Source organism: Hylobates moloch, unplaced genomic scaffold, assembly GCF_009828535.3.
Source record: "Hylobates moloch isolate HMO894 unplaced genomic scaffold, HMol_V3 SCAFFOLD_1, whole genome shotgun sequence".
In the NCBI taxonomy this organism is placed as follows: domain Eukaryota; kingdom Metazoa; phylum Chordata; class Mammalia; order Primates; family Hylobatidae; genus Hylobates; species Hylobates moloch.
In genome coordinates, this window is record NW_026652276.1 from 134,299,974 (window position 1) to 134,324,723 (window position 24,750).

The 24,750-nt window shown below is 37.5% G+C and overlaps 1 protein-coding gene across 5 annotated transcripts in view; it reads right to left on the reverse strand.

Moving 5' to 3' along the window:
• Nucleotides 1–24,750, reverse strand: part of NPSR1 (neuropeptide S receptor 1) — a 208,897-nt gene that overhangs the window by 164,335 nt on the left and 19,812 nt on the right. For all 5 annotated transcript variants that reach the window (XM_032758341.1, XM_032758340.1, XM_032758342.2 and 2 more), the window contains exon 2: nt 17,985–18,117. In XM_032758341.1, coding sequence (XP_032614232.1) covers nt 17,985–18,117 — 133 coding nt within the window. The remainder of the gene's footprint in view (nt 1–17,984; nt 18,118–24,750) is intronic.

Consider the following 24,750-nt stretch of genomic DNA (forward strand, 5'->3'; position numbering starts at 1 on the left):
CTCTGCCCTCTACCACTGCTGCATTGCTGAGGCAAATTAAGTCTAAGGCTTACTCTATTACTGAGTTTTTCACGATGAAAGCAAAATTATCCTTTTTATTGCTTTATTATTTTAGCTGTAATTTGTAATCAAATACACTGTGGGTCCTCAGCACCTGGAGCCATGCCTCACCATAGTAAGTGGTTAATACTGTTTGTTGAATTATGAAAGCAAAGAAGGAGTAAATAATCACAGTATGGAATTGTCCTAAGTTGACTCTGGAAACTAAGTGAGGCAGGGGAACAACAGGAGAATGGGAGTCAGCTTTTTACTATAGTCTATTGTCTACATACCTTCTGCATGGGCCAGAAGCCAGATATTTCTATTATTAAGTGACAAGCTGATTCATAAAGGTGACTGACACTCATTACAGCAAAAGTTGTTTAATTAGTTGGCTTCTGAAGATGTAAGAATTCCCCTCAACTTTTGCAGCTGGAAATTTCTAATTAGAATCAAAAGACCATTAGAACCAGATCGGTTCTGGCTTCCTAAAGATCATGGAGATAACCCTTATCATTTTAGAAAAGAGGAAACAAAGGTTTAACAAGGGTAAATGCCTTTCCCAGGTCACATGTTGTGCTCTGAAGCAAAGGCGTGGAATATAAAGACACCCAATTTTTCTAAGAAAGAAAAAGCTTTACTGGGAGAACAGTTATTCTTTTTAGTTGAATTATTCACATAGTGATAGGACAATGCCGTTTTTCTCCTGATTGAGAGAAACTGATTTTCTCAATGAATATGACCCAGCTCTTCTTGGAGGAGGAAACAATGATGGCATTGTGCAGCTAGTGTAGGAATAATCCAAATAAAAGGTATGTGCATTTATTCAGATGTTAGCCAATTAAAAAATTTTCAGTAGATGGGTGAAACATATGAGAGAGAGAGAGAGATTTCCTAGCATTGAGTTAGAAAGAGCACAAAAATATCAGAAAAAGAATATACATTCAAAAAAACTTTAGCTCAAGAAACACTGAAATTTTAGACAGTGCATATTTTGCATTCTTTTTACATTTTGGGGACACTTTGACGGTATGGAATTAAAGGTGAAAGATGAGATAATAAGACATTAGATAGGTTGTGAGAAAGGAAACACCGAGAAGCTAACAGAAATAAAAAGGCACCAGATAATACAAAGAAAGAATGTTTTAAAACTTTTCATAGACAAAACAACCTTTAAGATACTTTAGAAACAATAAAAAGTAGAATCAACACTGCTAATCATTGAATCAAAATCAAATTATTGATTAATAAAGTATAAATTATTCTTCCCATGTAGAAGAATAGGACCAAGATATTCAAATGATGACAGAAAGGCCAAAATTACTAACATATAGACAGTTAGAATTCCAGAAGATAAGATTAAAATAAATGGAAGGTAATCTGTATTCGAAGACATAAAGAAAATAATCTACGAATTCACATTAATCAGCAGATCAAAAGAGCATATGGCAGCTCAGAGAACTCATATAACAGACGACCAATGAATAGACATAACCTGGTGAAAGCATGAAATCTAAAAAAAAAAAAATCAGAAACAAAAGACAAAATCGGATAACCCATCAAGAAAGAAATCTTGGACAGACTTTAGATTTTTTTTTTTTTTGTAACATAAAATACCAGAATTAAATGGAGAAACATCTATGGAGATTTGAGTTATGAATTCAAGATTTCTATACCCATCTATATCATTATTGTTGTGGAGTGAAGAAAAAGGCTCTTACAGAAATGCCAGGCATTTAGAATCTTATCCAGTTGACTTCTTGAAAAGAAAAAAATACTACCCAAAGTACTACAGAAAATTGAGAGCTGTGTCAAAACACAGGAACCAAGAATGGGGAAGCAAACTGTTGGTAAGTATTGAAACACTCAAATATAGAAATACACATTGATAATTATTTCAAGTAAAATCATAATGAAGAAGATAAATGCCAAAACAGTTACAAAAATAAGATATTATTTAAAATGCTTAGTTCGGTGCTTGGCAAACAAGTGCAATAAAAAGAAGATACATAAACATAATATTAATATCACATTAGCAAAATTTAAAGCAAAGCTAATGAAAAGACTTATGTGTGTATATGAGAGAGAGAGAGATCAACATACATATATAAACATACATTAAAGATATGCTAATCAGGAACCTCTAGGAACCAAATAATAAACCATTGAAATGTATAAAACAAACATTGATAAAAAATACTAAAAGATGCCAGAAAGTGTGAAAGGCTTTTTTTTTTCTTTTTTAATACGGAGTCGCATTCTGCTGCCCAGGCTAGAGTGCAGGAGTGCAGTGGCGTGATCCCTGCTCACTGCAATCTCCATCTCCTGGATTCAAGGGATCCTCCCATCTCAGCCTCCTGAGTAGCTAGTATTACAGGCATGCACCATCATGCCCAGCTGATTTTTATATTTTTAATAGAGATGGGGTTTCACCATATTGACCAGGCTGATCTTGAACTCCTGACCTCCAGTGATCTGCCCGCCTCGGCCTCCCAAAGTGCTGGGATTACAAGCATGAGCCACCACGTCCAACCAAAAGTGTGAAAGTTTTTAATAGTACTTTTAGTCATCTATCATGTTAAACAGGCAAAAAAAAAAAAAAATATATATATATATATATAAAGAGACAATATAGAGATCATAATTAGTAAAGGCAAATTCAAAAGAATAAGTACAAATAATGCATTGAGAGACTGAACATATGGACAATGTTCATATACATAAAATAGAACTCTTATCCACAACCTGCAGCAACCAGCTCAGGAAGCCAAACAATACCACCATAGCAATTAGCCCAACAAACCCAGAACTTGATTCGTAACTGATAGCTCCTTTAATTGTTTCCCTTCTAAATTAGGACCAATAGGAGAAAGGTAAATATGCACCCTTAAGCAATCAAATAAGATGCTGTGCTTCAGGTCAACTTCCCCAGGCCAACAGCCTCCAATCGGAGCACAGCTGAGGCCCCGCCTTTTTTTCCCCGTTGTGAAGCTTTTCCACTCAGCCTTTTGAGTCTCTGTCAACACGGACTCTGAGTAAATAGCCATTGCTTGTTCTCATTTGGATAGTCTTTGTTTAATTCCACAGTATAAATTGTGTCTTACATTTTAGTATACATTAAATATTTTTAAGATAATAATTACATATTAAACCTCAAAGACACTCTTAATAAGTTCCAAAGAGCAGAAGTCCTTTCAGAAATATTCCTTGACTACAAGGCAATGAAATTAAATGTGAATTACAAAATATTAAAGAAAAGGTCACCTAGAAATTAAAAAAAGAGCAAAAACTATTAGTTTTTGTGTGCGAAAGAGGAACTACTTCAACAGTAAAATATTTAGAAAATAAAAAATATGTCATATAAATTGTATGAATTCAGAAAAAATTCAGTCTTCAATATTTTCACTATGAATAAAAATAATGTATTGAGAATGCAACTGAAAACCCAGGAAAACAAGGACTGAAATCCACACAGGAAAGTGGCAGTGAACTCCACAGATGGACCTGGACCCCTCAACGCTCCTGGCCTCACCTCGCTTGCTGAACGTCTCAAGTTTCTCTGCATTCAGGTAATGTATAGGAGGGTTATGAGGGCAGAGAATTCCTAAGTTCATTAGTAAATTGCTCTTCAGAAAGTGCTATGAAGCAAAGCTAATTTCCTTTCCCAATATGAAAAGATTTGGCCCTACCAGAAAAAGGAAATGATTTGAATGTGTGCCAAAAAAATGTTTTCTTTTCTTTGTTGAACACTCATCGGGAGTTACTCTTATTAGTTCCCCTTTTTTATTGCATTTGAATAAAACAGACAAGTAAGCCTTAAAGATGATAAATGAATAATAAATTTTAATTGGTACTTTAGCTCATAAAATATAAACGGTTATTAAATTCATCCAGAAAATTGTTAGAATGGAAATTCTAAGAATTACAGAATGTGCCAAAATAGTGGCTTCAAGATCTATTTTCTTTCTAACCTCAAGATTAAGTCTGCAGCCAAGATTCCTAATAGAATATATAGAGAATAATTCGTTAAGATTTTTTTTTTTGAAGGGATCAAAATTGTGGAGCAGTGGAGGTAAAACATAGAAGAGCAAAATAAAAACACGTCCTCCATTCGAATGTTCTAAGTGATGTGTTTCCTTTTCATGAATGTGTGAATACTGCTCTGGGCATTGTAGGGGGTAAAATAAGACAATCAGGTGTGGATTCTTCTCTGATGCGCTGGCTAAAGTGAAAAAAAAAATGCTTTATTTATTTATTTTGGGACGGAGTCTTGCTCTGTCGCGCAGGCTGGAGGGCAGTGGCTCGATCTGGGCTCACTGCAAGCTCTGCCTCCCGGGTTCACGCCATTCTCCCGCCTCAGCCTCTGGAGTAGCTGGGACTACAGGCGCCTGCCACCGCGCCCGCCACCACGCCTGGCTGATTTTTTGTATTTTTAGTAGACACGGGGTTTCACCGTGTTAGCCAGGATGGTCTCGATCTCCTGACCTCGTGATCCGCCCACCTTGGCCTCCCAAAGTGCTGGGATTACTAGCATGAGCCACTGCGCCTGGCTGCTCCTTTTGATAATAAGCAAATTACCAGTAGCTGGCTAAGTATCACTAAGGGAGGAACAGAGAGAATCTCTGCTCTCAAAAAACCAGTTATGATTCTGTAGCTACTGCAAGTCAACTAGGGTTTTGTTTACAGGGACCTTTTTGAACAAGACTTAGTGTAGGTCTATGCTAGCGGATTCTAGAGCATTTGTCCCCTGACATTTTCCATCATCTTTTAACTTGGGTAACCAAAAAAGACATTAGACAATTCAAAAGCCACAAAAGTGCCTTTCTTTGATGCAGTAAGTCCACTTCTATAAACTTTTTCTAAATAAATAATACAGAATTCTCATACAAATTTACTTATGAGAATGTTTATTGCAGGATTGCTAATAGCCTAAAAATGGGAGAAAAGCATAAACAGCCAGCAATAGGAACTTATCTACATAATGGAACAATCATCCAATGGATCACTGCAGCCTTTGGAGGGTGTGAAAAGTGCAGCCTGCCAAGATAATAGGTCACTAGAAGAGAGCGCAGCACTCTGGAAGAAGCATTCTCAAAGCAGGGAATGGGTAGACAAAAAGAGATTTGTTGTCTAAACTTCTCAGTTCTGGATGGAGGTAAAAGTATGGACAACAAGCTATACCAGAGACTGCTTCTTAATTCTATTTTCTCCTTCTTCCTTAGGAAAAGGAAGCTGGTTTTATTCTGGCCAATGGGCCTGGGTTAAAAAAATAATAATAACTGAAAATATTTCCCAGGCTTTTTTTCACTTAGATGTTACCATTGAGATGCAAGGAAAAACTAATGTGCGGGAATTCTAGCAATGCCAATTAAGAGGAGGACAAAGAGCTGATACGGGCCCCTCTGTCCTTCCTCCCTTCTTCCTTCCTGCTGGCTAGAATTTGGGCATGATGACAGATGTTCTAGCAGTCATCTTGAACCAACAGCCATCTGTACCATGAGCTGAACTTGAGGGTGACAGTCCTTTAATACAGTAGAAATACAGAGGAGCCTGGGTTCCCAATGATAAGAAAATGCAGCACGAGCCCTGGATTACCTAACTCTGGACTTCTTTACATAAGATAAAAATAAATCCTTGTGAACTTAAGCCAGCATTATTTGGATTTTATGTTATGCGTGCTGAATCTAATTCCAGCAGATTCATCAACTCAATAAAGAAAAGACCAAATGGAAGTAAAAATGTTCTTCAAAGAATCACTCAAGACTACTGGTCTTTAATTAGGAAGGTGTTTTCAAGATGTGGGTCATGGTGAAAAACATTCTTTAATGAAAAACATCTGTATTGCCTTATCTGACAATGCCTATTAGTTCTTATTATTCTCCCTCAGAAAAGCCAGATATAATGTCTCTGAATTTAGTCTTCCGAATGTTTGTTTCATTGATGATGTCAGTTGAATCTTATGATTTAAGGGTATAGGGGAGGAAAGAATTTCCCTGTACTCTCCTAGGTTCGATAGCTGTGTCTATGAAATAAACTGACAACAGGCAGATTAATAAGAGAGAAGGCATATTTATTTTAATATTATGTTCATGGGGTGCCACAGGAAAATAATGAATACTCCTAAAAGAGATGAGATTTGAGAGCTTACATACTGTGTTAACGGGATGGAGAGGGGTGATGTAAGCCACTTAGGGTGGAGTAAATGATTTTGGGGAAAGATGAATGGGTTTTTAGAAGAATCAATGGGAGATATAATAATTTATGAAAAAGTTTTTTCTGTAGGTGGTGTTGACTTCCAGTTTCCTGTTTTGTGATAAAAGTGTATCTTTCCTGATTAATAAAACTCCCAGGGAGAGGATATATGGCAATTGAATTTATTTTGGAGGATCTGTTTTTAGGCAGCTGAGTTCAGAGAAAGCCTCTCTTGCATTTGCTGTTGAAGTGCCATCAGCTAAAAATAATCAATATATGAAAGCAGCATATTTGGGGGCATGTCCTGAACTCCTTTAAGAATGTTATATGACAAAGTCTGGTCATTCTTTAAAGCAATGCTTGAGAGCCAAAGACACACCTGAGCAAAGTTTATTGTCCTGACTAAAAGAGGATAACAAGGAAATAGGTTTGCAATGAAATTCAAGCCTTTTGGAGAACTTTCACTCTTTAGTAAGTTACTTGAAGGAGTTTAAATTAACCATTTCTACAGTGAATGGAATAACTATAGCAGTAGCATTCACAGCTAGCAATTATTGAACAATAATATGCCTCTTACTGTACTAGGCACTTTATATTCATTATCTTATTTAATCCTCACCACAACTCCAAGAGGTATTCCCATATTTTGGATTGGGAAATTGATATTCAGAGAAATTGTCACTTTTCCTAGGTCATAGGGCTCAGAAGTAGAAATGCTGAGATTCAAACTCATGTCTGAATAACATAAAACACTGGCAAAGCAAAATGTGGATTCAAAGAGGTGAGTTTGTGGAAAATGTTATGTTTTAAAGAGTGATTTAGTATATTATTTTATAGGGGAATAGCCATTCTTGTGGGTGTGAAGTGGTATCTCCCTGATCTTTGGATTTGCATTTCCTCTGATGACCAATGCTAATGAACATCTTTTCATGCTCTTACTTGGGATTTGTATGTCTTCTCTGAGAAAAATTTGAGGCTTAAATCCCTGTGTGAGGATTAAATGAGATAATCTACAGAAAGCATGTAGCACAGAGCCTGGTGCATGGTAAACACAAAGTTTAGTTTCCATTATTGTGGCCATGTTTGCTAGTGACTTTCCGTGCCACCCTACCTTGGCTACCCAGTACGATCGTTGCACTGAGTTATACCACCTCTGCAATATTCATCTGGGAATATCTTGCTTCCTAAACATATCCTTCCTTCCTTCCTTCCAGCTCTGTTGTTCGGGTGCTCTCGTTACATCCACCTAATGACTTTGGGACGACCTCTGGTTCCTTGAGCTTCCACCATCTCTATGTCTTTCTGACCTTCCTTGGTTTGCCCTCTCCACAACAAAGTTATTTTCCTTCCCTTACTGTGTTCCCAGGAGGTGTAGGTTACAGTGAGCCAAGATCGTGCCAATGCACTCCAGCCTGGTGACAGAGTGAGACTCCATTTCAAAAAAAGAATTGCTTTGGCTATTCAGGGTCTTTTAAAATTCTATATAAACCTTAATCTTGTTTTTCTAATTCTCTGAAAAATGACATTTGTAATATGATAGGGATTGTGTTGAATCTGTAGATTGCTTTGGGAAGTATGGTCATTTTAATGATATTAAATTTTCCAATCCATGAGCACGGGATGTTTTTCCAGTCATGTGTGTTATCTGCAATTTCTTTCATCACGTTTTGTAGTTGTCCTTGTAGAGATATTTCATCTCCTTGGTTAAAAGTATTCCTAGGTGTTTTATTATTTTATTTTATTTTATTTTTTGTGGCGATTGTTAAGAAGATCAAGTTCTTGATTTGGTTCTCAGCCTGAAGATTATTGGTGTATAGACATGCTACTGATTTTTATAAGTTGATTTTGTATCCTGAAAATTTATTGAAGTTGTTTGTTAAGTCTAGGAGTCTTTTGGAGTCTGTAGAGTGTTTTCTAGGTATACAATCATGTCATTACTGAACAGAGATAATCTGGTAATTTGACTTTTTTTTTCCAGTGTGGATTCCTTTCATTTCTTTTTCTTTCCTGATTTCTCTGGCTAGGAATTTCAGTGCTATGTTGAATAGGAGTGGTGAATGTGGACATCCTCATTGTGTTCCAGTTTTAAGGGATAATGCTTTCAATTTTTCCTCATTCAGTATAATGTTGGCTGTAGGTTTGTAATAGATGGCTCTTATTTTGAGGTATGTTCCTTAGATGCCTAATTTGTTGAGGGTTTTTATTATCAAAAGATGATGGATTTTATTGAAGCCTTATTGTATTGAGATGATCATATGGTTTTTGTTTTTAGTTCTATTAATGTGGTGAATCATGTCTATTGATTTTATTGATTTGCATATGTTGAATCATCCTTGCATCCCTGGAATAAAACTCACTTGATTGTGATGTATTATCTTTTTAATGTGCTGTTGGATTTGGTTTGCTGGTATCTTGATGAGGAATTTTGCAACTATGCCCATCAGGGTTATTGGCCTGTAGTGGTTTTTTTTTGTGTTGTTGTTGTTGTTGCGTCTTTGTATGATTTTGGTATCAGGGTGATACTGGTTTTATAGAAACAGTTAGGAATTGCTGCACATTCATGTTTTGGAATAGATTCAGCAAGATCGGTACCAGCTCTTCTTTGTACATCTGATAAAATTCAGCTGTGAATCTGTCTGGTCTTGAGATTTTTTTGTTGGAAGATTTTTTATTACCGATGTGATTTCATTACTTGCTATTGGTCTATTCAGGATTTCTACTTCCTGGTTCAATCTTGGGGGGTTGTATGTTTCTGGGATTTATCCATTTCCTTCAGGTTTTCTAATTTGTGTGAATAGAGGTGTTCATAGTCATCTCTGATGATATTTTTTTATTTCTATAGTATCAGTTGTAATTTCACTGCATTAGTCCATTCTCACAATGCTATAAAGAAGTAACTGAGACTGGGTAATTTATAAAGAAAAGAGGTTTAATTGGCTCATAGTTCTGCAGGCTGTACAGAAAGTATGATGCTGGCATCTGCTTGGCTTCTTGGAAGGCCTCAGGAAGCTTACAATCATAATGGAAGGCAAAGCGAAGAGGGAGCAGGCATATCACATGGCCATAGAAGAATGAAGAGAGAGAGAGCTACACCAGATCTCACAAAAACTCATTCACTATCATGAGGGCAGTAGCCCAAGGGGGATGGTCCTAAACCATTAATGAGAAATCTGCCTCCATGATATAATCACCTTCCACCACGCCCTACCTCCAACACTGGGGATTGTATTTCAACATGAGATTTGGTCTGGGACACACATCCAAACTATATCAATCACCTTTATTGTTTCTGGTTGTACTTAATTGAGTCATCTCTCCTGTTTCTTGTTTCATCTGGCTAGAAGGCTGCCAATTGCATTTATCTTTTCAAAGATCCAACATTTTGTTTTGTTGACTTTTTGAATCTTTTTTTAAATCTCAATCTCATGTCATTGTGCTCTGATCTTTGTTATTATATTTCTTTTTTTTTCTGCTAACTTTGGACTTGGCTTGTTCTTGCTTTCCTTGTTCCTTAGAGGTGTAATGTTAGGTTATTAATTTGAGATCTTTCTATCTTTTAGTGTAAGCATTGAATTCTATAAACTTTTCTCTTAGAACTGCTTTCACTATAACCCAGAGGTTTTGGTATGTTGTATCTCTACTTTCATTCATTTTGAATTTTTTTTTTATTTTTGTCTTAATTTTATTGTTTACCAAAAGGTCATTCAGGAGCAAATTGCTTAGTTTTCATGTTCTTGTATATTTTTGAAGGTGCCTGTTGGTTTGATTTATAATTTTATTCCACTATGGTTTAAGAAAACGCTTGATATGATTTCAATTTTTTTGAATTTATTGAGAATTGCTTTATGGCTAAGAATAAAGTCAATTTGGGAGAATGTTCCATGCACAGATGAGAAGAATGTATATTTTACAGTTATTAAATGAAACGTTCTGTAAATGTCTATTAGGTCCATTTGGTCTATATATAGTTTAAGTCCAGAGTTTCTTTCTTTTTGTTTTGTTTCATTTTGTTTTGTATTTTAGGAGACAGGGTCTCACTCTTTTGCCCAGGCTGGATTGCAGTGGTGCTTACTGTAACCTCAAACTCCTGCACTCACACAATCCTTCCAGCTCAGCCTTGCAAGTTGCTAAGACTATGGGCATGCGCTACTATGCTTAATTAATTTTTATTTATGTATTCATTTATTTATTTTGTGGAATTGGGTCTCAGTATATTGCCCAAGCTGGTCTTGAACTACTGGCCTCAAACAATCCTACCACCTCAGCCCCTCAAAGTGCTGGGATTACAAGAGTCAGTTACTGTACCCAGACTAAGTCCAGAGATTTTTTGTTGATTTCCTGCCTTGATGATCTGTCTACTGATGTCAGCAGAGTATTGAAGACCACTATTTTTTTTCTATTAATCTTGGTTTTTATATGTAGTCATAATTTTTACAAATCTGGGCTCTCCAGTGTTGGTCATGTATACTTTACAATAGTTCAATCTTCTTGTCGTATTGAACCTTTTATCATTATATGATGCCATTCTTTGTCTTGTTTTATTATTGTTGGTGGTTTAATGTCTCTTTTATCTAACATAAGAATGGCTACTCCTGCTTGCTTTTTTTCCCATTTGCATGATATATATTTTCCCACCCCTTTACTTTGAGTCTATAGCTGTCTTTAGTCAGTAAGTGGGTATCTTGTAGGTAGTAGATGGTTGAGTCTCTTTTTAATCCAATTTTCCACTCTATATTTTAAGTGGAATATTTAGGCCATTTACATTCAAGATTAATATTAATATGTGAGGTTGTGTTCCTGTCACAGTGTTGTTACTTGTCTTGGAGTTTCAATTGTGTTGTTGGTTTACAGGATCTGTGAGCTTTGTATTTGTGTGTCCTTTTATGATGATGAGTATTGTTCTTTTGTTTCCATGTTTAGAACTCCTTTGAGCATATCTTGTGAGTCTGGTCCAGTATTGACAAATTCCCTTAGCATTTATTTGTCTGGTTAAGACTTGATTTCTTCTTCATTTATAAAGCTTAGCGTGGCAGGATGTGAAAATCTTGGCTGGCATATTTTTTCTTTAAGGAGCCTAAAAATAGGCCCCTGATCTCTTCTGGCATGTAGGGTTTCTGCTGAGAAGTCCACTATTAGTCTTATGAAATTTCCTTTATAGGTGATTAGACACTTCTCTCTGGACACTAGTAGGATTTTTTCCTTCATGTTGACTTTGGATAGTCTGATGACAATATATCTTGGTGATGTTCTTCTCACAATGTGTCTTCTAGGAGTTCTTTGAGTTTCTTGTATGTGGGTTTCTAAATCTCTCCCAAGACCAAAGAAGCTTTTCTGAATTATTTCCTCAAATAGGTTTGCCATACTTTTTCTTCTTCACCCTTTGAAATACCTATACATTGTAGGTTTGGATGCTTTACATAATCCCATATTTCTCAAAGGCATTGGGCATTTCTTAAAATTCATTTTTCTGTATTTTTTTCTTACTGGTTTAATTCAAAAGATGTCTTCTAGTTCTGAAAGTCTTTCTTCCACTTGGTCTAGCCTATTGTTGAATCTTTCACTTTTATTTTGTTATTCTTTCAATAATTTTTAAATGTCCAGTTCTTTTATTTTAGTGGTATCTATCTCTTCTTGCATGTCCTGAATTGTTTTCTTTGTGTTGGTTTTCAATTTTCTCTTGGATCTCATTGAGCTTTTTAAAAATCAATATTTTGAACTCTTTACGTGATACTTCAAATATGTGATCTTGGTTAGAATCCATTACTGGAGAGTTAGTGTGATCCTTTGGGGGTGTTGTAGCACTCTATTTTGTTCATACTTTCAGAGTTATTTCTCTGGTTCCTTCTCATCCACATAAGCTATCTCTCATTTTTTTTTTTTAATTTGCTTTTATTGGGATGTGACTTTCTTCCTCTTCTGAGGAGATGTCTATAGTTTATGTTGTGTAAAGTCCTTTGGATTTGGTTCTGGGTGCTTTCAGTGGCAACGAGTCTGTATAAGCATTTCTCGGTAATGGATAGTCTTTGTATGGTGGCTTTCCCAAGTGCTGGTTGTAGTAGCCGTGTACTGGGTATGTGAGCAGGCTCACTGCCTCCTATAAGGCTGGGGTGGCAGAGGTCTCGGGATGCTTATTACATTTTCCAGTGCTGTGCACTTATGTCATCAGATTTGTTTTCTTTTCCTTTTATTTTGTTTTTTTGAGATAGGGTCCCACTTTGTTACCCAGACGGGAGTGCAGTGGCATGATCTTGGCTCACTGCTGCCTTGACCTTCTGGGCACCAATAATTCTCCCACCTCAGCCTCCCTGGCAACTGGGACTACAGGTGTGCACCACCATGCCTGGCTAATTTAAAAAATATTTTGCAGAGACGAGGGTCTCACTATGTTGCCCAGGTTGGTTACGAATTCCTAAGCTCAAGTGATCTGCCGGCCTTAGCCTCCCAAAGTGCTGGGACTACAGGCATAAACCACCATGCCCTGCCCAGATTTATTTCTTTCTTTCTTTCTTTCTTTCTTTCTTTCTTTCTTTCTTTCTTTCTTTCTTTCTTTCTTTCCTTCTTTCTTTCTTTCTTTCTTTCCTTCTTTCTTTCTTTCTTTCTTTCTTTTTTCTTTCTTTTTCTTTCTTTCTTCTTTCTTTCTCTTTCTTTCTTTCTTTCTTTTTTTTTTTTTTTTTTGACAGAGTCTGGCTCTGTCGCCCAGGCTGGAGTGCAGTGGCACAATCTTGGCTCACTGCAAGCTCCACCTCCCGGGGTCATGCCATTCTCCTGCCTCAGCCTCCTGAGTAGCTGGGACTACAGGCGTCCACCACCATGCCCAGCTAATTTTTTGTATTTTTAGTAGAAACGGGGTTTCACGGTATTAGCCAGGATGGTCTGCATCTCCTGACCTCGTGATCTGCCCACCTTGGCCTCCCAAAGTGCTGGGATTACAGGCCTGAGCCACTGTGCCTGGCCCCAGATTTCTTATTGTATTGTGCAGTTCAACCTCCAGGCCAGTAGGTGATGCTTATGGATAAAGTTCAGCTGCACCTGACTCAAATGGATATATGCTTGTTTCTTGTTTACTGGGAGAAGTTCTGTTGACTTGGGCAACGGGCTGATCTGTGGAATGCACAGTGGTCTGAGCTCCCTGCTTAGTTCTGGAGTGGGGGCCAAGATGGGTGGGATAGACTAAGCAAGCTCTCCTACAGTTCTCCCAATGGCAGGCAGAAGCATTAGCTCTGAGGCAGGGTCTGGTGGGCAGCTGCCAAGTGCCTGGAGATGTGCCTAGGCATAGAGTCTGGAAACCTCCACTGTCCCAAGTTCTCTGCACAGGAAGTGGGGGAAGCTTAAATTCCTAATCTAGAAGAGTTGGTTCTTCAAATGCCTGGAAATATGTCTGGGCATCGAGTGAAGAGATCTTTGCTCTACCAAGATCTCTGCAGGGAGGGGCAGGTCATGCTTCTAATTTAGACAATCAGGTGTGCCAAATGCCTGGAAATATGCCCCAGCAAGGTGGAGAGAAACCACTGCTGCCACAAAGTTTTCCTGGGGAACGTAGGAGTAGCTCAAGGTCCTGATCTGGAGGAGCAGGTGCACCTCGAGTTGGGTGATATGTCTGGGGAAAGAGCAGAGAAACTGCAGCCACAACAAGGTATTTGCATGGGAGGAAGAGGTAGCTCAAACTCCTAGTCCATTGGGGCAGGTGTGTTAAATGGCTGGAATTACATCCAGGCATGGAGTGGACTGCCACTACACCAAGTTCTGTGTGTGGAAAGGGAGTTCTTTGTGTGCTCAAGCTCCAATATTAAGGGGGCAGGTGCATCAAAAGCCTGGAGATAGGACATTCAACCTTTAATCTTATTTTGTAGTTTCTAAACAGATGAGCAACAGTTGTAAATTCTGTATCTTGATAACGCCAATAGATGGATCTCTTGTGCAACTCTTTGTTATCTATTTTTCTCCATGTTTTTCATCAATTCTTGTATTTTTACATTCCTGGTTATTTTTTAATCAAGTGCTGAACATTGTGCATGGAAAATTGTAGTTAATTTGATGATGGGATAATGCCTTCTTCCTCCAAAGAAGATTTATTTTTGCACTGGCAGATGGTTTGTGTGCATGCAGAGGTAGATCATCTGATTTCATTCAGGTTTGGGGTTGTATTTCATTTTTTGATGAGGGCTGATCCATTTTTAGTTCACTCTTAGTTGTAGGTTGTATCTTTTCAGCAGTGCCAATAGAAACCCTGGAATATTTATCAAAGCCACTATGCTTTGGCAGATTAATTTTTGCCCCATCAGTCCAATGAAACTGCCCAAAGCTCTACTCAGGTTTTCAGTCTTCCAGTTTCTGCTTTTAAATCAGCTAATACTTTAAGGGGATAGTGGTGTCAAATAATGTATTTATCTCATGCAATTTTTTGCTCTATGAAATCTTGGCCCCTCAAGTCTTAGTTGTCTTTGGCAGCTATGTGATACCTTCTAACAAATGTTTAAATTTTGTCCAGCTTTTCTACTTATTGTAGTAGGAGTATTGGCCTAAAACCAGTTTGAAATTTTTGCAAGCACAGTACATAATATATGATATGGTTTGACTCTGTGTCCCCACCCAAAACTCACCTCGAATTGTAATAACCCCCATGTGTCAAGGGCAGGACCAGGTGGAGGTAATTGGATCATGAGGGTGGTTTTCCTATGCTGTTATTGTGATAATGAGTGAGTCTAACAAGATCTGATGGTTTGTAAGCATCTGACATTCCCCCTGCTTGCACTCACTCCACCTTGCTGCCTTGTGAAGAAGGTACCTGCTTCTTCTTTGCCTTCTGCCATGATTGTATTAACACTTCCCTCAGGTCTCCCTAGCAATGCAGAACTCTGAGTCAGCTAAACCTCTTTCCTTTATAAATTACCCGGTCTCGGGAATTTCTTCATAGCAGTGTGAGAACAGACTAATACGATATACTATTGAGTTATCACTGTATATATTATGGTTTTATACAATTCAGAATAATTTATTTTTAGCCATGACATATGTAACTATGAATATGAATGTGTATTTTTCTTTGTCTGCTTATCATTGTAACTAGTTCCAGGGTTCTTTTTTAGGGAGCAACTTCGTTTGTTAAAAAAAAAAAGCCCGATACTTGTTTTTTGGAAATTGTGGGGTCTCTGAGATCACGGTTTGGTGGTGGTAAGAACAAAGCAAAACAAAAAACAGAGGAAAGTATTAAAATTTTTTGGCACAAGATACTAGACATTTAGAAGATAGAGTAGAATAGTGAGGCTGAAGCAAGGTAAAACTGAGACATTTCTTTTTTCTTTTTTTTTTGAGATGGAGTCTCACTCTGTCACCCAGGCTGGAGTGCAGTGGCATGATCAAAATGAAACATTTCTGATGGCAGCTGAATGTTCTGAGAAAGTGAAATATTTGCTCTTAAGATATTCACTTTTCTATGACACAATATCCTTATATTACCTGAAATATTCAGAAAAGTCCTTTAAACGTAGACAGTCATACTTTTGTGGATGATTTTAAAGAAAATAAAGGAAACGAGGGTGCCTTGAGTGCCTTGTTAGGGACAGCGTGAAACAACCACAAAAAAAGAGGAGCTCAGAAAGATGAGATACTGGTGAGAGAGAGCAAGAATTTAGTGGAAGGAGGAAGCAAGAAGCAAAAGAGAGAAGTAAAAATATAAATTCCTCAAGAATTTTTTTTACAAGAATTTTAAAGAATTCTTGTAAATTCTTTTTAATTTTTTTTACAAGAATTTTAAAGAATTCTTGTAAATTCTTGTAAAAAAAGAATAAATTTTTAAGAATTTATATTTTTACAAGAAGCAAAAGAGAGAAGTAAAAATATAAATTCCTTAAGAATTTGAAGAAATCTTAAGGAGGACATTGACATACGATGGGGGACTCAAACCACATTTTTATATACGTCTCAAGGCACAGGGCCCCTCATTGGATGCCTGGGTAACTTTTATATGCATACTCAAGACTCAGGTATGTATTCTCACCTCCTTTACCAAAGGATCTGTGATCATGGTGAAATGTGGATGAAGGAAATTTCAATAACATATAAATTCAATCTCAGAAGGTTGAGCTTCAATCCTAGACCTTTGGCAATGTTTTTCACTTCAGGAATTCTTCATTTAAAATGCTTCTGACCTGACCCTTAGAGTTTTTCTAGAAACAATTAACAAATAAAAACACTGTCTAGGAGATGTATATGAAATTAAGCCAGATTAATACAACGACTATGAATTAGAATAGAGCATACAACTTTTCTCTTTGATAATATGTAGTGAATTTTCAATTATCATTTGTTTATTGTTTATGAAAAAACTTTAAATTTCAAGCTGATGTTCTTGCCACCTCTAAATCCTTTCATTCTAAAAGAATACATAGTTCCATACAACATGCATTACCACACTGTAATCAAAGAAATATGATGAAAATAAGTTGTGCTATCCTCATCCAGGGATATTTGCCTCTAAGCATTTGCTGGATGATCCTAATTACCTCTACTTCTACAATTATAAGAGTGAAAAATTGGAGTTCCTGTTGGTAGGAAAGATTGAAGAAACTTTCCTCCATCCCAGGTTCCATCTTCAGAACTCTTGCTCCTTTTACCTTCTCTGTATTTTTCACTGGTGCCTTGGATGTTTACCCTGGCCACTGCAGCCCAGCTCAAGCAGGTGGGCTTGTTATACTTTGTTAGAAAGAAAAAGGGGAATTTCAGGTTACCAACAATGTATGGCTAAGGTTCTCTTGTAAGTTACAGTGTCATATATTTTTGAAATATTATGGCTCAAGACTAAATTCCAAAGAGCTCCACCACCATTACTACAGCTGAGATAACAGTACAGGTTGAAATGTACCAAACAGCCCTTTCTGAAAGTCATTTACCCTCACTCCTTGTAAGCATTTAATATTTAAATTTTTCTTTTTGCATTTTTTTTCTATAGTCTGATCCAAATCAAGCTAATATAACAGCCATCTTGCTCCCAGAGCTTAGGACTCCAAGTGTGGCTTATGCTGGACCTTCTGTGAATCTCATTTTCTCACTTTCTTTCTGGCCTGTAGAACAGGACTCTTTCCCTGGTTGTGTTTTTCTTTTCCTTTTGAACAGGAGCTCTACTCATGTCTATGGGGCTCTTACTTTCACAGATCATTTTCTTCTTTGAGAATATTTCATCATTCCTCTACTAGGTGTGCTGTGCTCACTCTTCTACTGAATGGTCATTTCCAAAGTCTACACTTAAGCATCCTGATCCTTGAGATTATATTACTTCATTATACTACCCCCAGTAGTGGTGTTACACATCATTTGCATTTCAAAAGCAATGTCCACAGGCTTTAATCTGCAAAGTACTCAAGACTTAACATTAATGATTGAATAGAGATAGTGCTGGTACATTTTCTGGATGTATTCCTTAAGCTCATAATGCAGGATGATATGGTAATATCACCTTAGTGAACTATGGAGGCTATTGTGTATAAAAACAGGGAAACCCTATAGAACCATTTGGTGGTACTGATAATGGTATTTCCATTAGTGTAGTGAGTTACTTTTATAATGAAATCTTAGAGGCATTCATATGTGTTAAGTATGCCAGAGGAAATATTCAAACATGGGTTTTATATTCTTTCAGAAATTATTCCCAAATTGACCGATGTTACATTTTTTTTTTTTTGATAAAATTCATTAAAAGCAGGAAGCCATAGGGACTTCACATACAGCTTCCTCCTCTCACTTGCATAGTGACTTACCTGTGATGGCCAGCTGAGTCACAAAGAAGGTCATTCTTGACTTCCTCTTTCTCCTCCATGTGGAAAAAAGCACAACGGAGTTTCCAACAATGGTAAAAACAAAGAGGACCCACAGAGTTATCAATTGCTCAGTCTGCAAGAAACAGAGAAAAATAAAACCAGTGTACCAGTGAGAACCGGGGTTCTTTACAGAATGCATGGCCCAGGCTTTGGTGCTGGATTTCTTCCTCCTAGCCCCATATCCCTACCTTTGGAAGCTCTACTCTCAAGAAAACAATGACAAAATAGTCGTCATTTACACCAGCTGCAGAGTAAATTAATGCACCTTTTAAAAATCTTTTGGAAATATACGTGAAGAGACAAAAGGTTTGTATTCTTTGGTCAAGTAATTGTAACACTATGTGAAACGTAGGTCAAGATGTGAAAAAGAACACCCCTGTCACAAAGATGTCCATATTTATTATAAAAGGAAATTAGAAATTGTTTAAAGATAATAGGGTAGCTAAGTAAATAAAGCACTTCAATTCAGTGAACTATTACAGCATAGCTATTAACAATGACAACCATGAAGGCTATGTAGCAACATTAAAAATACCTATAATATAATGGTAAGTGGGAAAACATGATAAAATCATATACTGGGTATGATTACAACTCTGTAAAATTATATACATAGCAAAAAGGCTGAAATACAGTAAAATGTTAAAAGCAGTCATACTAGGGTATTGTAATTATGGGTTATCTTTTGTTCATTTGACAGAATTTTTTAAGACAGTAATATTAAAGTTCTACTGAAGAATGTTTCTGTAGTTTGAATGTATCCTCCAAGGTTTATATGTTGAAATGTAATCCCCAAAGCAATGGAGTTAAGGTAGAACCTTTAAGAAGTGACTAGGTCATGAAGGCTCTGCCCTCATGAATGGATTAATGTTGTCATTGTGGGAGTGGGTTAGTTATTGCAGGAGTGGGTTACTGATAATGGAATGAGTTCAGTTCCCTTCCCTTGTCCCTCTCTCACCCTCTCACTTTCTGTCATGGAATGATGCAGCAAGAAAGCCCTCACCAGATACCAGCACCTTCCCAGACCCTGGCACTGTAGAAATAAATTACTTTTCTTTATAAATTACTCAGTCTTTGGTTCTGTCATAGCAGCATAAAACAGATTAAGATAAATGATTAATTAGTAAAAAAGAAAAAAGCAGGAATGCTATTAATCTAACAGTCCTTCTAAGAAATTTTCTTTTTTTTTTGAGACAGAGTCTCGCTCTGTTGCCCAGGCTGGAGTGCAGTGGCATGATCTCAGCTCACTGCAAGCTCTGCCTCCCAGGTTCATGCCATTCTCCTGCCTCAGCCTCCCAAGTAGCTGGGACTACAGGCACCCGCCACCATGCCCAGCTAATTTTTTTTGTATTTTTTAGTAGAGACGGGGTTTCACTGTGTTAGCCAGGATGGTCTTGATCTCCTGACCTAGTAATCCACCTGCCTCAGCCTCCCAAAGTGCTGGGATTATAGGTGTGAGCCACCACACCTGGCTTCTAAGAAATTTTTTATGAGCATCTTCATGAGTCCTACACTTTATCAATCTGATATTTAGGCTATCCATCCTGGATTTACAGATCAGTTTCTGAGATCCTAGGTGGAGGTCAGGGCCTTGGAACTGCAGAATTGTGGAAATGAGGATAGGCATTGTGGTGACGTTGGGGGAGGATGAGGGCTACACAACTAGAGTGGGAGGATGACAGGGTTGGAGAGCTCTGCAGATAAATCATGTCCAGCATACATATGTCACTTCCCACTTGGAAGGCAGCATCTTTGCTCAGCTTCAAGCCACACACTTTTTCTCTGGCTCTTTGATGACTAGAGGGGTCATATCCTGCATAACTCATTTCTCTAGCAGTCTTGAAATGGGTGATAAAGCATCAAGAATAAAAACTAATTGTTATGCAAAGGACTGTATTGAGTGGAGGGAGTGAATTTTTGTAAGAGAATTCGCCCCTTTGACATAGATGGACAACGGTACTGTCAGTAGCAGATACAGCAAGAGAGGCCTTTGATGTCGTAGACTGACACTTCCCATTCAGGTGGTGTGCCAGCAGTGGGACATAAACAAGTGATTTGAATTTGGAGGACCTCTCTTTTAAAAAACACTGGAACAACTTGCAGACTAACCTAAGCAGTCAGGTGGCTTGGAAGTCTCCATCAGAAGGTCTCACTGACACCATGGTGCTGACAGATGAAACAGTTGAGGGACAGGATTGGGGATAGTGTGTCTATGTTCCTCAAATTGTTCTAATATAATATTCTATCAGGGAGGATGATGGTGCCCTGGGGGTGTCTAGGTTCAGGAAAGAGCCCATCAAGCATGTGGCCTGGCAGGTAAGGTATGACAGAAGGCCATCAAATACTTTTGGTCTCTGGAATGAGCTTTGGTGTGAATGGCCCAGGGTAGTGCTGTGACACAGGTTTTGGGCCAGCCCTCCTGTGCCAAGCTCTTCAGTAGTTCTCTTTCTTCCCTATTCCTTGTTAACATTCTGAGTCTTCTAGGGAAGCACCCCAATTTTCCAGAAGCTTTTCCACCTGTGTAGCATGAGCTTGGCTATGAGCAGCTGCACATGGCAGAGGCCTTTGGAAAGTGCTTCTCAAAGTATGGTCCATGGCTAGGGTAATTATTTAACCTTCCTTTGCCTAGGACAGTCCTAGTTGTCAACTGCTGTCCCAAGATAATTATTTAAATTGCCCTTTCTCTCTCAAAAAGTGTCTTTGGTTGGATAGTCAATTATATAATCACCCTATCCATGGGTCCCAGTGAGTGGGCTCCAAATATCATAGCCCAGTCTATATCAATCCCTAAAGATGAATTATTCTCTCTCTCTCTCAGCTTTGAAAGATTTAGGGGATTTAGAGGTTTGGGTTAGTTCATGACGTGATGTGGGGTCCCTGGAGACCTTTCCAGAACTGTGCTCGTTGAATATGGCACTTCAACGCTAGAGTTGAAGGAGTTCACAGCTCTAGTGGGTCACCTATATCTACTTCCGCAACCCCATGCTGGAGGCTGGGATGGCCTCACCTTTCTGGCTAAGGCCACCCTACATGTCTTTGGCACAGCTAGGAGGCTGAGGAAGTGTTTCAGCACACTGTCCGGCTGGAAAAGAGGTGCTATCTCTTCCGCTGCTGCTGTTCATCCACGTGGGAGAAGAAACTGAATCCACAAGGCCCTGCATACCTCTGCTTACCTTGTAGTTGCTTGATGTTGCAACGTGTTCATGGATGTGGGGTGAAGGGTGTCCTGAGGTCAAAGTTAACGCAGTTGACTAGAGCTAAAACTGTCAAAGGGGCAAAGTTCCATCCTCACCCCTGTGCCCAAAATGACAGGAAAATACAGCTGCGCATCAATCTTCTATGGCCCCTGCCAACTGGAACCATCCTCCAGGAATGGGTAACCAAAAAGAATGTTGGCATTTCCCATCCTAGTAAAGGGAAGATTGAGACTCAACTCTCCCTAAGGTTGGGACTTGGTCTGGGGATGGTGTCAGGGCAGAACTTGAGCCTACAGAATGAAGAGCTGAAAGGGTCCCAAAGGATTGTGTCAAGAAGTGGAAGAAATCAAGAGTTTGGGACTATGCAGACAATCTGCCTGACACAAAATATACAACATAAAAATTGCACAATATATATACATACACATTACTTAGTAATCATAGAGTAAAAGCCCATGTAATTATTACCAACATCATTTTAAAAAAAAAACCTTTATCAACACCAGAAAGCCCTTCATGTGCCCCATGTAAAACTCTATTCTGTCTCTTCTAGAAATTACCTCTAACCTGATTTCTACTTATTTAATATTTACTGTTACCACTTATATATGCATCCATAAAGAATGCTGCCTGTTTTCCAGCTTTATAGAGTAGTTTTATGCCATGTGTTTCTTTTCTCTTGACTCTTTGGTTTGTAATTGCAAGATTCGTTCTTGTGACTGCAAAAAGCTGCAGGTTTTTCATTTTTATTCCTATATAGTACTCCATGGTGTGACTATGCTGCGATTTTTTGATCCCATGTATTTAATAGACAATTGGGTGGTTTCCAGTTTGAAGCTATCAGAAACAATGCTATAGGGTACTGTACTTTTTTTCTCTAGTACATATTCTAGGTATGGAAATGCTGGGACATGGGAGAAACAAATCTTAAACTTGACTAGGTTATGCCATGATGCTCTCTTTAGTGGTTCTGGGTAGCTTTACAGTTTTCTTCACACTTTTTATTCCTAGGTATTTTATATTTTAAAATTTCTATTTTAAATGACATATTTCATTTACACCATTGTATTTCTCTAACTGGGTAATGTTGGTTTATAGAAAAATAACTTACTTTCATATATTTACTTTGAAGCCAGCCAAGATATAAATTGTTTCACTAATCTTAATTGTCATTTCATTAATTCTTTTGTATTTTTAGTGGAGACTATCATATCAATGGCAAATGATAATTTTCTTTCCAACTCTCAAAGATTATTTATATTTCCCATTTTATTGCATTGGTTAGAAGTTTCAGAACAAAGATCAGATTATCATATGCTAGAAGGCATTCTTGTTATGTGTAAAATCAATAAGGTTTTCTCTGGTGGTTTATTTCTTATGGTCATATCATGTGAGCTTCGTAAATATTTGCTATGCAATTCTTTACATAACATTTCTGCAATTATTTTTATAATGTTGATGAATTATCTACATAAGATCAATTTTTGATATTTTTTGTCTCATTTGTGATCAATTTTAACATTTTGTATTTAGTATTAGGATTAGTTTATTTCTAACTAGTAGTAGCATCATTTCAGTATATACTTATAAATAAAACTTTTGAATATTATTATTTAAATGATCTCTATACTAATTTTAAAGTTTACCTTTCATTCCTAATAATTTTTGATTACACATTTTAATGAAATATTTTTATTTGGCTTGTGATTTTATGTCTATTTCATCTTCAATTACATAACTTACAGTAAGTCCTCACTTATCATCATCAATAGGTTCTTGGAAACTGTGACTTTAAAGTGAAATGAACTAGCAGGCCCTGAATAATATCATTTCCTTCAACATTATGCCATTGATAAGAAAAAGAAAAATCACTGGTTTTATTATATGTAGTTTTGCTTAAAGTCACAGTTCCCGAGAACATATCAAAACACTCAGATGATAAGGGAGGGCTTACTGTTCTTTTCTTACATAACTCTTTTTGCCTTGAACTATTTCCTAATATTAATTTTGCCAAACTTGATTGAATCATATTTCTATTTTAATGGTATAACTTTATCTATATATTTCTATGTTGTTTCATTTGCTACCAAGTATTTCTCCTGTAAGTAGAATATAATTTTTGTTTTTGACTTAAACTGAGAGTCTATTTTTAATAATGACACTGATTCATTGTAATTTATTGTGTAACTGATATGTGAGATCTTACAAGGTTTTTAAAGTTTGTTTTTGTATTTTAAAAATATTTTCTTTGTCATTTGTGTTTTTATTTTAATTTGTTCACTAGTAATTTGAAACAGTTATTCTCTTTTATCGCATGTTAACTTTTAAAAAATTTAAGACATTGAATGCTTAATTTTTAAGTAACCATTAAAAATCATTCAAATTTGACTTCACACTGAGAAATCAAATTAAGAGGCTTTAAAACTATTTTATTTCCCCAACCCCAGGTTCTGTTAAAATAATCTGTGATTTTAAAATTTAGATTATTACCATATCCTAGTATAACATACTTTTCTTTTTAGGAGATCATATTCTGCTTTCCATTGTTTACAGTGAAGTTTATAAAAATTTCTTTTTTTTTTTCTTTTTTCTTTTCTTTTTTTTTTTTTTTTTTTGAGACAGAGTCTAGTTCTGTCACCCAGGCTGGAGTGCAGTGGCGCGATCTCGGCTCACTGCAAGCTCTGCCTCCGAGGTTCACGCCGTTCTCCTGCCTCAGCCTGCCGAGTAGTTGGGACTACAGGCACCCACCCCCATGCCCAGATAATTTTTTGTGTTTTTAGTAGAGACAGGGTTTCACTGTGTTAGCCAAGATGGTCTCGATCTCCTGACCTCATGATCTACCCGCCTTGGCCTCCCAAAGTGCTGAGATTACAGGCGTGAACCACCGCGCCCAGCCACTATGTCCCTTTTCTTAATGCAATGTCCTTTCAAGCTCTGCTGAGAATACAAATAAGAGATTTTCCAAGATTTACTCCTGTTTCTTTTAGGGAGTCTGTTTCATAAAGAGAAGCATGTTGATGCCTTAAAGCAATTTCTTCTTTAAAAATTGCAATTAGCTGGTCATGGTGGTGCGTGCCTGTAGTCCCAGCTACTCGGGAGGCTGAGCCAGGAGAATCGCTTGAACCCAGAAGGCAGAGGTTGCAGTGAGCTGAGATGGTGCCACTGCACTCCAGCCTGGAGACAGAGTGAGATTATGTCAAAAAAAAAAAAAAAGAAAGAATTGCAAAGGCTTGTATCATATCCACCATTTTTTCTCAGCCTGGATGGTGCTGGGGGATGGTTTATTTCTACACTTGTGCAGTACTGTATTGGTCTCTGTTGAACTTTCATTCTTGGATGAAGAAGGAAGAGAAAAGTTAAAGCACTTGTGATGTTTCTTTGCCAGATCAGAAATCCAGGCCTCCATGGTGGGAGAGGTGAGAACAATGTCTGGGAGCAGCCAAAGAAGGAGGCAAGGGTGGAATGGGAGGAAGATAGTAGATACAGGACTTTTCCTTACTGAGGCTCTG